The 15,566-nt window shown below is 34.9% G+C and overlaps 1 protein-coding gene across 1 annotated transcript in view; it reads right to left on the minus strand.

Moving 5' to 3' along the window:
* DNAH7 (dynein axonemal heavy chain 7) overlaps positions 1-15,566 on the minus strand; it is a 272,843-nt gene that overhangs the window by 143,177 nt on the left and 114,100 nt on the right. The window contains exons 27-30 of the mRNA XM_003796072.2: positions 15,302-15,514; positions 12,422-12,520; positions 4,135-4,383; positions 1,466-1,615 (exon numbers count right to left, since the gene is read on the minus strand). Coding sequence (XP_003796120.1) covers positions 1,466-1,615; positions 4,135-4,383; positions 12,422-12,520; positions 15,302-15,514 — 711 coding nt within the window. The remainder of the gene's footprint in view (positions 1-1,465; positions 1,616-4,134; positions 4,384-12,421; positions 12,521-15,301; positions 15,515-15,566) is intronic.

Below are 15,566 nucleotides of genomic sequence, written 5' to 3' on the forward strand. Positions count from 1 at the left end.
CTCATGATTATTTCTGTGTAAAGAGTGTAACTGCATACTGTATTGAGAGACTTCCTAAGTTACTCCAGGTCAGAGTGCAGCAAAAGTGCCCTTATATTTTTTGCAGCCACTCTGGCCCACAGTAACCGAGGAAGTATTTTGATACTCAACTACATGAATAGTTGCAGACCTCCTTTGGCTTCACTTGTGCCTCAGGACTACTCTTATCCTTGAAATTACTAGTAAAGCTTGATTCTGGGAAAGAACACCGTATCATGGTAGTCAATCCTTATGCCCATAAGAGCAGAGATGAGATTTCTTTCTTTTTTTTTTTTTTTTGAGACAGAGTCTCAAGCTGTCACCCTTGGTAGAGTGCCATGGCATCACAGTTCACAGCAACCTCAAACTCTTAGGCTTAAGTGATTCTCTAGCCTCAGCCTCCCAAGAAGCTGGGACTACAGGCGCCCGTGACAATGCCTGGCTATTTTTGTTGTTGTTGTAGTTGTCATTGCTATTTAGCTGGCCTGGGCTGGGTTTGCACCCACCAACTTTGTTGTATGTGGCTGGTGCTATAACCACTGTGCCATGATAGCCTAGCCAGAGATTTCATGTTTTCTGTGTTCTTACACTGGACTCATGAAGCATGGTCCACTGGGTCCGACAGTGGGTAAAGACAACCAAGTTTAGGCTGTATGGTGATCAGAAAAAAGAAAACATTTATTTTTTTTTAATGTAAGAAATCATCATCCCTAGCTTAAGTCCCTTTTTCTATACACCACCCTTACTAAGCTTTCTCTCCTATCATCACACTCCATGGAGAACATGCTGAAATATGCCAACCGAGTTAACACTTGCTCTGTGGATTTTTTTCATGAGAGTGGGCACTGGCCATCCAGCAGAACAAGCTATGAGTAAGTAAGTGCCTACTCTCCCACCCACAACTGTCAGCAGCTGGATGTCCCTTACCTCTCTGCTTTCCACAAAGCAGCCCATTCTCATCCTAACACGCTAAAGGGAAAGGCATAGAACCTTAAGACACCTTTTTACAAAGGCATAAGATTTCTTCTCTAAACACTGGAGTATATCTTAAATGAGTGAGTGCGACAATGGCAGCAGCCCAAAGAGCAGGCACAGAAATCACATCACTGAAGAGACAAAAGGGTCATGTCATTCAGATGCTCTCTGTCCTGCATCACCTGGCTTGAAATAAAAGAACGGGAACCGCTTTATCCTGTCTTCTTTTCTACTGCCCTGTCTTCTACATACACCCAAGGTGAACGTGCTTGCTAGCATGGTCGCTGGCATTTTTGTAGGTGCCAATATTGCTCTTCACAGCAATTCTTCCAGACTACCTGGTACTGTGTTTAAGTAAATATCTCAAATGAAAAAATAATAGGTTAGTTTGGAACAACTGAAAAAATCAGAAATTAGTCAGAAGTAAATCTCATAACTTTTAAAAATATGGATGGAAAAGTGTTGTACTTACCGTTGAAGAAGCAAATATTCTAAAACTGACGGCAAGGATCCCGTCAGACCACTCGTGGGACACTAAGTCAAACTGTCCATACAGTTGACCCATGGTGATAGACTTGGGATTTAAAACAGTTATTTGAACTTTGTTTTCTTCCATTAGCCCCTTAAAGAAAGAAAAACCAATCACTTATTCATGTAGAAGAATTCATCACTATTTGTAGAAAACCTAACTATGTATAGAGAAAATCCTTAGGAATCTACAAAGAAACTACAGAAGTAAGGAGTGAATTTAACAATGTTCTAGCATACGAGGTCAAAATATAAAATCTATTGTATTTTCTATATAATGTCAATGAACAACTGAAAAATAAAATTCTAAAAATACTATGTATAATAGTACTAAAAACCTCACAAAATAATTAGAATGAAATTAGCAAATGTTGTATAAGATCTATAAATCTAAAACTATTAAACAGGAGTTGGCAACTTTTTTTTGGTAAAGGCCTATTAGATTTCTTTCTCTATTTCTCTTTCTTTTTAAACAATTTTTAAAATGTTAACACAATTAAAAGTTTTGGATTACAAAAATAGGCTTTGGACTGAATTTGGCTGAATATGGGTGGTAATTTGCTGGTCCCTACTATAAAACATTCTCTGAGAGGAAATGAAAAGATCTAATATAGAGAAAAATACTTCTCATGTAGTGAAAAGTTAATATTGGTAAATTTTTAATTTCTACCAGGACCGTGAACGTTGGTCAATGGCATTATTGCAAGAAATGTTAATATCCTATAGGCATAAAACATTTTTTCAAGTTAATAGACCTTTTTAAAGAGTAGTTTCAGGTTTACAGAAAAAATGAGCAGAAAAGTATAGAGATTTTCATGCATTCCCTCTATCACCCAGCACAATTTCCCTTATTATTAACATCCTGCTCTTGCATCGTGCATTGTCATGACTGACACATCAATATTATATATTATTATTAACTAGAATTTATAGTTCATATCAGGGTTTACTACTGCACAATTTGATATCTAATGTCACCTATCCACCATTATATGGTCATACAGAATCATTTCACGGTCCTAAAAATGCCTTGTGCTCCATCTATTTACAATTGTTTATATTTTACATGTAACGACATAACAAGTTCAACTTTTCCCAATACTGGCTTCTGCCTGCCCTCCGTCTCCCCCCCCCCCCAGATCTTGGGGCACAAACTACCAAAACTGAAGAAAAGATATTCTTATATTTATCTCTTCCTAGGCACAGAAAGGGAAGCAAAGACCTTGAGTTTGTTTTACTGCTTAAGATTATTATGAGAATATCTTTTCTTCAGTTTGGTAGTTTGTGCCCCTTGCTATATTTGTGATGAAAAGAAAAGTTTTCATCACAAATACAAGAAGCCATGGCTTGTTTGTGCTTGTGAAGGATCCTGCTCCTTTTATAGAGTCTCAATGTTGCTCTTCAGGGTCCCTGATAATAAACCATGTGGGCTTACACATGAGCTGGATACTTGCTCATACCTTTGTCTTCTTTAACTCTTTGAGCAGCATCGTGTTTGGTTCTTTTAGAGACTTTATGTCTTTTATAGCAAAAATAATTCGTCCATATAGCAAGAAAACAACAAAACAAGAAAAACAGAAATAAGCAAAACGCAAACCAACAAGGTAGGAAGACAAGCAGGAACGGTGGGAAAAAAGAGGAAGAAAGGAAGGAAAGGAAAAGAAAAGAGGGGAGGGGAGGGAAGGGAAGGGAGAAAATAGTGTGGGAGCATGAAAGCAGAAGAAATAGATGTAGAAATGTGTAGCACATTAGTTTGTTTAGTAATAAATATAAATTAATTTAAATTCCCCTTTGAAAAAATAAAGACCGTTGAGAAAACAGAAGTCAAACTATTCATTTTCTCTAAAAAATAAATCACTCATAGGCACAATTAAAGACATGGGCAGATAGATATGTATGCATGGAGGAAACAGGGCAGCAATATTGAAATTAGACAAAGTAGATCCAGGGCAAATAATATAATAAGTAAAAAAAAAATTATCTTGAATTATGGGGAAACTCCACAATGATGATAATTATGATCACAAGTCCCACACAGGTGACAAACATTGAAATATACAAAGTAAAAACAATTCAAAATACAAGGAGAGGTAAATAGAAGTGAAATATTAGTTGGAGAGTTTGAAACTGCCTCATCCCTTTAGTATAACAAAGTAGACCAAAATGTTTGTCCATAAGAATTTTGAGTAATATCAGTCATTTTGTTTGTATGCACATATATATACACACACATCCCAATTCAATACCATTATAAGCTAATAATAAAAGTTAGATTACAACTCTAACTACACAGAAAATAAAAAATATGTTCCTAAAAGTATTAAAGGAAAACTCTCTGTTTTTTCTGCATTTGCAGACTTTTTTTCTACAATGAACATGTATTACCTTTATAATTAAAAAAATAAGAAAAACTTGAAAGGCAAATCCTTTTTATACTTTATACTTTATATACTTTAGATGCTGAACTCGTATTTGCTTCACTTTACTTTCTTTTTGACTCATTTTTCTCAAGATTCTAAGTTGCCACATTGAAAGTATCTTTCAAAATGACATCACACTCTATCTTGCTTAATGCTGCTTATAAATGAATTAATGCATTAATAGCACACTTGCCTTTTCACATATGTCATTTAGCGCTCCAGCCAGGACACGATATGCACTGGTCTTTCCTCCAAATGGTTCTCCAACAATCATAAAACCATGGCGCACAATCATCATTTCATATATTTGAAGAATCTTCTCAGAAAAGAATGGAGTCATTTGCAAATTCATGGAGGCGCAATTGTCTTTGATCGCTGCCAGCAAATCATTGTAATCTGGTTTTGGTAATTTCACCCCAGGAAACAAATCCGAGGTGATTCCCTGATGATAGATTATTTGGAAGATTTACTTTTTATATATTTATATAGAATATACATACTTAACATTGATGGAAAAGAACCATTAAGTAATAATAGTTAACAGTATTTTAATAGCTTTATGGAAGTATGATTGACATACACAAAACTGCATGTTAAGGTATAAAATTTGATGGGTGTTTTTCCATCCACAAACAAGATGCACATATATCCATCATCCCCCAAAGCTTTCTTGTGACCATTTGTAATCCACTTTCCCTTTCCTCCCTGCTGCCTCCCACTCCCATCTTCAAATGACCATTGATCTGTGGTCAGTTATTATTATTATATGCATTGTCTCAAATTTAATGTAAATGAAATTATATAGGATAAGTACTACACTTTTCTTTTAGTTTCTTACACTTGACATAAATATTTTGAGATTTATATATGTGTCAGCCTGTATCAATAACTCATTCCTTTTTATTGCTGAGTAGTATTTCATTGTAGTGAAGTGCTATAGTTTTAAAATTCATTAACCTATTTATAGACATTTTCATTTTGTACAATTTATGGCTATTACAAATAAACAGCTCAAATATTTGTATACAAGGCTTTGTGCGAACAAATGCTTTCATGTCTCTTGGGTGAATACTGAGGAATACATGTTACTGGACACTTTGAGAAATGGACTGTTTTACAGAGTGGTTGTAACTATGTATAAGATCATAGTTAAGATCATAAGACCTCGCCATGTATAAGAGTTTCAATATTGGATATGATCACCCTTTTTAATTTTAGGCATGCTGTGTAGTGACATTTTATTGTGTTTTCAATGAGTATTTCCCAATGGCTGACTCCTTTACCTGAGCTTATGTGCCATTTGTTTATCTCTGGTGAAGTGCTTGCTCAAACCTTTTGCCCATTTTTAATTGGTTTGTTTATTTTCTTATTGCTGAGTTTTGACAGTTTTTTATATTTTCTTAACATACCAAATTCTCTATCAGATATATAATTTGTAAATGTTTTTCCTAGGCTATAGCTTGTCTTTCATTCTTTTAAAAGTATTCTTTAATGAGCAGAAGTTTCTTTTTTCAATTTTATAAATCTATTCTTTTATGGATTGTTCTTTTGGTGTTGAACTTAAGAAATCTTTGTGTAACATAAAGTCACAGAGACTTTCTCTTGTTTTCTGCTAGGAATTTTATAGCTTGAGGTTTTATATTTAGTTTTATAATATCTTTACCTTAAAAAGTTGGAGACCTGACTTCTGGTTCTAAAATAGGTGGCATAGAAGCAAACTAGCTTTATCCCTCAACTCCCCCAAAGAGATGTTTCACCACACACAAATCAATAAAGATGGTACACTGCATTAACAGAATGAAGAACAAAAACTATATGATTCTTTCAGTAGTGTCTAAAAAGATTTGATAAAATTCAACATCCCTTTATAATAAAACTCTCACCAAGCTGGATATAGAAGGAAACCATTCAAAATAATAAAGACCTTATATGACCAATCCTCAGCTAACATCCTACTGAACAGGAAAACAAATGAAGGCCTTTCCTCTAATATCTAGAACAAGACAAGAATATCTACTTTTACCATTTTTATTCAACATAATACTAGAAGTCCTGGCCAGAGCAATTCACTAAGAAAAAGAAATAAAACAAAGAGCATGCAGATTGAAAAGGAAGAACTCAAAATTTACTTGTTTCCAAACGACATGCTCTTATACATAGAAAAACCTAAAGACCCTGCCGAAAAACTGTTAGAACTAATAAATGAATCAGTCAAATTGCAGGATCCAAAATCAACATACAAAAATCAGTAGTATTTATATATGCAAATGGTGATCAAAAGAAATCAAGAAAGCAATCCCATTTATGATAGCTTCAGGGAACACAAAATAACAAGGAAAAGTATATAATACTGATTGAAGGACATTGAAGAGGACACCAAAAAATGGAACTATATTTCATTCTCATGGACTGGAAGAATTAATATTGTTAAAATGACAATGCTACCCAAAGTAATTTATAGAGTCAATATAATCACTACAAAATACCAATGACATTTTTCATAGACATAGAAAAAAATTCCTCAATTTTATATGAAGCCACAAAAACAAAAAGAACAAAGCTGAAGGCATCACACTACTTGACTTCAAAATTTACTCCAAAGCTATAGTAACCAGGTCAGCGTGGCACTGGCATAAAAACAAACATGCAGAGTGATAGAAGAGAATAGACAACCCAGATACAAAGCTATGTGCTTACAGTCAAGTCATCTTCAACAAAGAGACCAAGAACATACAAAGGAGAAAGGATAGTCTTCTTCAATAAATGGGAAAAACTGGGAAAACTGGATATCCATAGCAGAAGAATGGAACTAGACTCCACTTTCACCATACACAAAAATCAAATCAAAATGAACTAAAAACTTAAATCTGGGATATGAAACTTTTAGAAGAAAACATTGGGGAAATACTCTTTGGTCTAGGCAAAGTTTATTTTTTTATAAGACCTCTAAAGTACAGACAACCAAATCAAAAACAGACAAATGGGATTACATCAAGCTAAAATGCTTCTGCATAGCAAAGGAAACAATCCACAAAGTGAAGAAATGACTTACAGAATGGGAGACAATCAGTTAGATATTAGTATCTAACTGACAATGGTTTAATAACCAGAAGATGTAAGGAGATGAAACAAATCAATTGCAAAAAAAACACAAAAAACAAAAAACTAAACAAATAATCTGACTATAAAAATAAATACAAATGACCAACAGGTCTATGGAAACAATGCTCAACATTACTAATAATCAGGGAAATACAAATCAAAGGCAATATAAAATATCATCTCACCCCTGTTAAAACAGCTTTTATCAAAAAGACAGGCAAAAAAATTCTGGCAAGGATGTGAAGGAAAGAGAACCCTCGTATGCTATTGGTAGGAATGTAACTAATATGGCCATTATGGACAACAGTTCAGAGGGTCCTCGAAACCCTAGAAATGGAACTATTGTATGATCCAGAAATTCCACTACTGGGCATAAACCGAAAAGAAAGGAAATTAATATGTCAAAGAGGTATCTGCACTCTAATGTTTATTGCAGCACGATTCACCATAGCCAAAATATTGAATCAACGTAAGTGCCCATCAATGGATGAATGGATAAAGAAAATATATACATACACAATGGAATATTATTTATCCAAAAAAGAATAAAATTCTGTCATTTTGAGCATCATAGTTATACCTGGAGGTCATTATAGTAAGTTAAAAAAAACAAAACAGAGAGAAAAAAGCTATTTTCTCATTTGTATGTGGGAGCTGAAAAAATGGATCTCATAAAGTTAGAGAATAGATTGGTAGTTACAAGAGGCTGGGAAGTATACAGGAGGAAGAAGAGAAGTTGATTAATGGTTTCATAGAAGAAATAAGACTTAGTGATTGACCAATCAGTAGGGTGACCTTGGTTTACAATTTCAGAATAGCTAGAAGATCATTTGAATGTTTCCAGCATAAAGAAAAGACAAATATTTAAGATGTTATATATCCCAAGTACATTGATTTTATTTTTACAAATTATATGAATGTATTATTCATGAATCACAAATATGTATGTCTATTATGCATCAATAAAAATACAAATAAAATAAAATGTTGGAGGCCTAATACTATCTGATTTCAAGGCTTATTACAAAGACTGTGTCATATTAGGAAGATAACAAACATATCAATGGAACAGGATAAGGAGCCCAGAAATAGACCCACACATGTATAAACAACTGATTGTCAACACACATGCAGAGGAAATTTAGTGGAGAAAAGAATCTTTTCAGCAAATTATGCTAGAACAACTAGCCATGCCTGAAATAATTAACTTTAATCTATACTTCAAACCTACACAAAGATTAATTTGAAAGCATTTTAGTGGATATATCATAGTGGGTTGAATAGCATACCCTCAAATTTCATGTCCACCCAGAGCCTCAGAATGTGACCTTATGTGAAAAGAGGGTCTTTGCAGATATAATTAGTGAAGACGATGTCATACTAAATTATGGTTGGCCTTAAATCTAGTGACTGGTATCTGTTTAAGAGAACAGAAAGGGAGATTTAGACTGAGACATAGAGAAAACAAGGAAGAAGGCCACAGGATGATGGAGACAGAGACTGGAGTGAAACAGTTACAAGCCCAGGAACATCAAGAATTTCGGAAAGTCACAAAAAACTGGGAAGGGGCAAGGAATAATCTTCCCTAGAACCTTCAGAGGGACCACAGCCTTCCAATATCTTGATTTCAGATTTCTAGTTTCCAGAATTATAAGAGAATAAAGAAATGTTGTCTTAAGCTTTAAGTTTGTGATACTTTATTATATTCACCCTAGGAAATGAATACAGTCATACAATGTATGTTTGAAAGAATTATGATTTCTTATTTAGTGTATATGAATACATAAAGTTAATTGCAAGGTCTAAGAAACTTCCATAAACGGGTAAGGCTATAAGTGTTATCACAGCTTATGTGAGATAACAAAAGTACTCTTTCTGTTGAAGGTAAAGGGTGAATTTTAGAAGTGCTTAATGCCAACACATACACAATTCAAGCTACACTTTAAAATGTATGCGTTACCATTTAATTACTCCTGTATCTAATCCTTTAAATGCTGTTATGAATATATTCATGCTAGTTCATCAAGGCAATAAGTTTCTGAGGCAGAGGAAAGGGAAAGGCAAAGCAGCAGAGTGATTAAGAGCTCTCTGCAGCCTGATTTTGTGGTTAGAATCCCTGTTCTCTCATGAAATTGCCATAAATACCAGTTACTTATCATCTTTTGTGCTCCTCAGTTACATCATATGTAAAATGAGGATAATGACAGCACCTGCCCCACTGGCTCCTTTGAAACAATAAATAAATCACTACAAGGAGTTCTTTGAAAAAGTTTGTGGAAAATGTTTGTTATGAAAAAGTTATGCATTGATTTAAAGATTCTTGGCAACAAGATAAACTCATACTAATGTACCATGTCTGAATAGGATCTAATTTGAGGACCTAAAAAGGACAAGACATCAATTCGGAAACAGCCCCTATCAGAACAACATGAATTGTGCTAAAATTGAAGAACAAACAATGAACTTATGATGAAGCTTAGGTGGTAGTATGATAAAATGATTGATCCTTTACAAAAAGTTTATGGGGATGATACCCCAAAGAAATAAGTAGTTTAACAATGGGTAACTTGTTTTAAGAAGGGACAAGATAATTTTGAAGATGAATCCCACAGAGGTAGACCATCCATATTTGTTTTTGAGGAAAAAAATGTATCTTGTTCTTGCCCTAACTGAAGAGGGCTATTAACAGCACAAACTGTGGCCAGCACCACAGCTATCTCAATTGGCTCAGCTTACACCATTCTGACCAAAAAATTAAAGTGGAGCCCACTTTCGCCTGAATGGGTGCCCAAATCATCGCATCCAGATTAGCTTCAGACAAGAGCAAAGTTTTTAACAGAAGTTTTAAACAAGTGGCATCAAGATTCTGACGCATTTCTTCAAAGAACTGTAACAGGAGATGGAACATAGCTTTACTCTACAGTCCAGAAGACAAAGCACAATCAAAGCAATGGCTACCAAGAGGCGGAAGTGGGCCAGTGAAAGCAAAAGTGGACTGGTCAAAAGCAACAGTTTGGGGGGGATGCTCAAATGTATTTGAGCTGACTTTCTGGAACACCAAAGAGCAATAACATCTGCTTAGTATGAGAGTGTTTTGACAAAGTTAGCCAAAGCTTTAACAGGAAAAACTCCTGGGAAAGTTTCACCAGACAGTCCCTTTCCACCATGACAAAGCTCCTCCTCACTCCTCTCAGCAAACAAGGGGGATTTTGCGAGAGTCTTGATGGGAAATCACTAGGCATCTACTTTATATCCCTGATTTGGCTTTTTCTGACTTTGTTTTGTTTCCTACTCTTAAAAAATCTTTATAGTGCATTCAATTTTCTTCAACTAATAATGTAAAAAAGAATGCACTGACATGTTTAAAAGAATAAAACCCTGATGAACTGAATTGCTGGTATTATCACTTACAACGTGTCTTGAGCTTGATGGAGCTTATGTTGAGAAATAAGGTCTATATTTTTTATCTTTTAATTCCATTTTTCATGAACTTTTTGAATTTCCCTTGTATTTATAAAGCAATTAGAATAGTACCTGGTCCATATTAGGGACATGGGGTTTGCTATATAAATAAGAGTATCTTGGCTTGGTGCCCATAGCTCAGTGGCTATGGCACCAGCCACAATACCAGGGCTGGCAGGTTCGAACCCAGCTGGGCCCTGCTAAACAACAACAACAAAAAGAAATAGCTGGGTGTTGTGGCAGGTGTCTGTATTCCCAGCTACTTGGGAGGCTGAGGCAAGAGAATCACTTAAGCCAAGAGTTTGAGGTTGCTGTGAGCTGTGATGCCTGAGAGCTTGAGGAAAAGAATGAAAACAGATGATGTTTTCCTAACACACTAAATATTATCCTAACACTTTCTCTCTAATCTTAAAATATAACAAGATTATTATACTTAGTTCTTATGTTAAATTAGTTTTATAAAAGTCATCCCATTCTTTTAAGGAAATTAAGCTTATTTCTTTTATTTCTTTAGCATTCATTGTACAAACATTTATGTACAAACATCTATGTCACTAAGGGTGACATAGTGAGACTCTTTCTCAAAAAATAAAATAAAATAAATAAATAAGAGTATCTTGTCAGATTGTTCAAATTGCTGAAGCACATCTCTGAAAGCAGCATACAACCCCAGAAAATATTTGGTTTTCAGTGGCTGTCAACCAAGACCAGCACCCCTCACTCCCTTGCTCTCCTACCAGGTTGAAAGTTGGGAATATGTGAAGGTGTCCTCTGCCTATTACTATGGAAAGGGGGGGAGGTCTATGGACATCTCTTAGGGGGAGCAGGAAGGCCCAATGTCCTACAGCACATGGGACAGTCTTGTACAACAAGGAGTTGCCCCAGCTGAAAATGCCAATTATGCTCCACTTGAGAAACACTGCTTGGTAAATGCTCATTGAATGAATCAACAAAAACTTCATAAGAATGCATCTAGTGAAATATTCCCACATTCGTAAAATGAAGACAGCTTTTACTTCTACAAAATGTACAATGCACTAATACCAAGGAAATGGAAAGAAAGTTTTATGGAAAAAATTTGAACTCTTTCCTATTGATTTGCTCCATAAAATATTTGCACCTCTAACTCTAAAAACTAAGGAGAGTTCCCTTCAGAATAATGCGATGGTTGCTATGGATAACTAGGGTCACTGGGCCACACTAGCGGCACTATCTCTTCTCCCTTCCTGACAGCTATTAACAGCATCCTCGGCTATGTGCGGCAAGCTATCTCTCCTCCAAGGCAGGGCAAGTTAGTACAGTATCCAATGTTTGGAAGGAGCCCATGCTCCCTTTATTTCTTCTCCCTCTTGTGGGGAAGAGGAAAAGAATGAAAACAGATGATGTTACAGAAACTTTAAATATTATCCTAACACTTTCTCTCTAATCTTAAAATATAACAAGATTATTATACTTAGTTCTTATGTTAAATTAGTTTTATAAAAGTCATCCCATTCTTTTAAGGAAATTAAGCTTATTTCTTTTATTTCTTTAGCATTCATTGTACAAACATTTACCAAGTGCTGTACCTACACTGGGCTAAGGACTCAGTGGTAGGTTAGATTAATTATTTTTCTTTAGAGAGCCTACATTCTAGGGGACTTTATAAGCAAACATTTTGCAACTTTGTGTGTTCATTATATTCTGCACCAAAAAAAAAGAAAAAGTGGCATTTAAAATCTCAAGTTGTTGAATGTCATCCAAAGCAACAAAACCAGCTAAACACACTTCAAATAAAACATGGAATGATCTATTGTATCTCCATACCGTCATTTTTTTCATGGTGGAAGTTCTCGTAGGCAGCTTTGCCAACTTGGACATTTGATAGATACTTTACTATAAGAGTTTTGATACAGCAGAATAATAAATGTTCTTACCTCAAAGAGTGGTAAATCATGGGATAAAAATTTTGGCAGATTTACATCAATGATAGATCTAAGCAGCAAAATTTCTTCATTTTCATCTGGATATTTCAGCTAAAAGAAAATACACTCATGATTATATCTGCATCTTCTAAACACACCTCTATTTCCTGTCCAATACACACAAATACACAGACTCTACAGGCAATTAAAACAAATGCAGAAATGTTGCCCTTACCTCTTTTCATTTTATTGGATTGTTGATTAGAAACTGACATTTACACTTGTTGAGTGTTTACTACCTTATAATATAAACATAGGTTGAACCAACTACCTTTTCACAGAAATGCTAGGTAAAGAGATACTGACTACGAATTCAATGTGATTTGGGAGTTGCCATTGCCTGTATATTAGGTAGAGCTTAGAGCTTGCTTATCCTATGGATCCAAGACTAGTTGTGAGTTAAGTAAAAATTATTAAAAGTAGGTGATTATTTTGAAAAGATGCATTTAAATTTAAAACATATAAACACTCATTCATTTGCCCATATTTTTAAGTCAAGGCCTTTTCTCTGAGTGTAGCGTTCTGCATTCTGCACCTTTTCTTTCTTCCTTTTTTTTTTGCAAAATCACATCAATAATATACCATCTATTCTGTCCCATTTTGTGCTTTGTTTTGTTTTTCAAAGGGGATAATGCTCTTCAAAGATACTTGTAAGACATTTAAGTATATCATCCTTGTAAATTTTTAAGGTTTTTTTCAATTTTATACACTTTTCTCATCTACATCTCAAAGTCAATATTTTAGCAGTTCTCATTTGCTGAATCTTTCTTAAACAATGAACTTAATATTCATAGAAACAAAACCCTTCTACTTCTGCTTATACATCATCAGTTTCCCCACCATGTAATGAAATGATGTAATAACAGTTACACGTCCAACTGGCTTCAGAAATGTTCAAGAACAAGCAAACTTGCTCTGGGTAAGGACTACAGCTCATTTGACAAAAGCTGAAAAAGAACAGAATGGGCAAAACTGCTTGCTATTCAGTATGCCATGAGTGTGTTAGTGAGTTTCACAGAGAGAGGGAGAGAGGCTAGTTAATGTACTACGTCAGTAGTAGAGGATGTTAAGAAAACTCATATTAGGTTCTAAAACGTTTGAGGTATACCCAAAGGTTACTGGAAATCTGAGCCCTGAACTTGTTACTCATAAGAGCTTTAACAAAAATCTAACCTCTTGCTCTAGAGGCCAAGGTGAGTGGAATTGCTTGAGGTCAGGAGCCGGAGACTAGCCTGAGCAAAAGTAAGACCCCATCTCTACTAAAAATAGAAAAAATCAGCTAGGGCAGGGGGCAAGCACTGGTACTCCCAGCTACTTGGGAGGTTGAACCCAGGAGTTTGAGGTTGTCATGAGCTAGGCTGATGCCATGGCACTCTAACCTGGGCAACAGAGCAAGACTCCATCTCAAACAAACAAACAAACAAAATCTAAACTCAATTTTTTTTCTCCCATCTTTAATAATTTACTCAACATCTCAATCCAAAGTTTCTCCTATTCCCTGCATTTAAGTTTCCAGAACCCTTTCTCTTTTTCTCTAGACTCTTTCTACCTAGCAAATGCTGTGTTCTTACTTAACTGGCTTCAGCCTTACAAATCCTGTGATGCCTGGAAGTCAGATTCAGTCTCTGAATCCCCAGAGTTCCTTATCATGAGAGCTAGTCCTGTTCATCTGGATTTTGTCTTTGGATCAATCTAACTGCACATAAATTATGAAGTGTCAGAAGTCTCTTTTGCTATTTGAGAAGCTATTATTTTGAAGATAACATTTAAATTGTTTCTTCATATAAAAGAAACAAACTTCGAAATATTCAGCCCCAAACATTCAACCATTCTGAATTAGCTTTTGACAAAGAATGATAGGATTCATTTGCAGGATTCATTTGCTGCCTAACTTTAATAGCTCAATTCCATTGTCAAGATTTCAGTGATGACATACTCTAGGACAATGTATTATCTTTCCCATTATCTGACCACAACATAATCCTGGCATGCCAAGTTAATACAAATTGTTGCTTCTAGTCATTTTTGTTTATTGCAAAAAACGACTTGAAGTTATGTTAGGCTAATGTGAAAAAGAATATCACCACTATATATCAGAATTCTTGATAACATTATTACAGAAGATAAAAATGCATTCCATTCTTCTTAACAAATGTAGAATATATTTTAAAATACGTATCTTCTACAAATCATAAATGTGAAAATTTTGCAAACTTCAAGGTCATGTTGTGCATTTTGTCATTAACTGCAGCCTATCTTATTTTCATAAAGAACTAACTTTATATAATATATAACATACAGTTATATTTCATGGTTCCACAAAATATTTCAATGAAAGGTTTAACCAGGAGTATTTGGGTTTACATAGATATGATTTAGACCATGTTGAATGCAAACATTATACTGCATATCTATTACTGCTAGTTTACAGTTGGCTGTAATTGCTTAATTACCTTGAGTGACAATATTTAGAGACTTTTGAATATATTTATTAATTATACTTATTTCCTTTAGAGCTACATATATAACACAGATGGAAAGCCTTCAAAATATTTCTCAGAATCCTTGGTAATACCCAGTTTCATATTTAAAAGTTATAGAACTCAAATTACTATGAATTACATGCATAATCATTATATAAAATCACCTAAAACCATCATAAAAACAAAATTTCCTTTTTCAAGTGTGTAAAATAATAATTTTTAAAGTAAAATAATTGATTTTTTTCAGTCAGTTAATGAAACCAACCAGTTATTGGAACTCTGTGAAGAGGTACAGACCTGAGACTTACAAATGGGAAATTCATAAATAAGAAACACTTGTGTTCTCTACCTTCAGATTCCCAGCTGCGGTCAGCACGGACTTCACAGCTCTCATTCCGTAGTCATAGTGATGTTGAGATGACAGCTGCTCAGAACACAAGCGGTATGTAGCCACGATTTTTACAGACAGTGGCCGAGCAGTGACAAACCCACAGGAGTACAGGACTATTTCAGCAATCATGGCGTAGTCGGGCACCATCATTGCCACTGTCCGAAAGAGAGCCTGTGGGTGTGGAGAAAAGGTCTGTTTAAAGAGACCATTATAAAATAAGCCA

Source organism: Otolemur garnettii, unplaced genomic scaffold (genome assembly GCF_000181295.1).
Source record: "Otolemur garnettii isolate 467f Iridium unplaced genomic scaffold, OtoGar3 scaffold00100, whole genome shotgun sequence".
Classification (NCBI taxonomy): domain Eukaryota; kingdom Metazoa; phylum Chordata; class Mammalia; order Primates; family Galagidae; genus Otolemur; species Otolemur garnettii.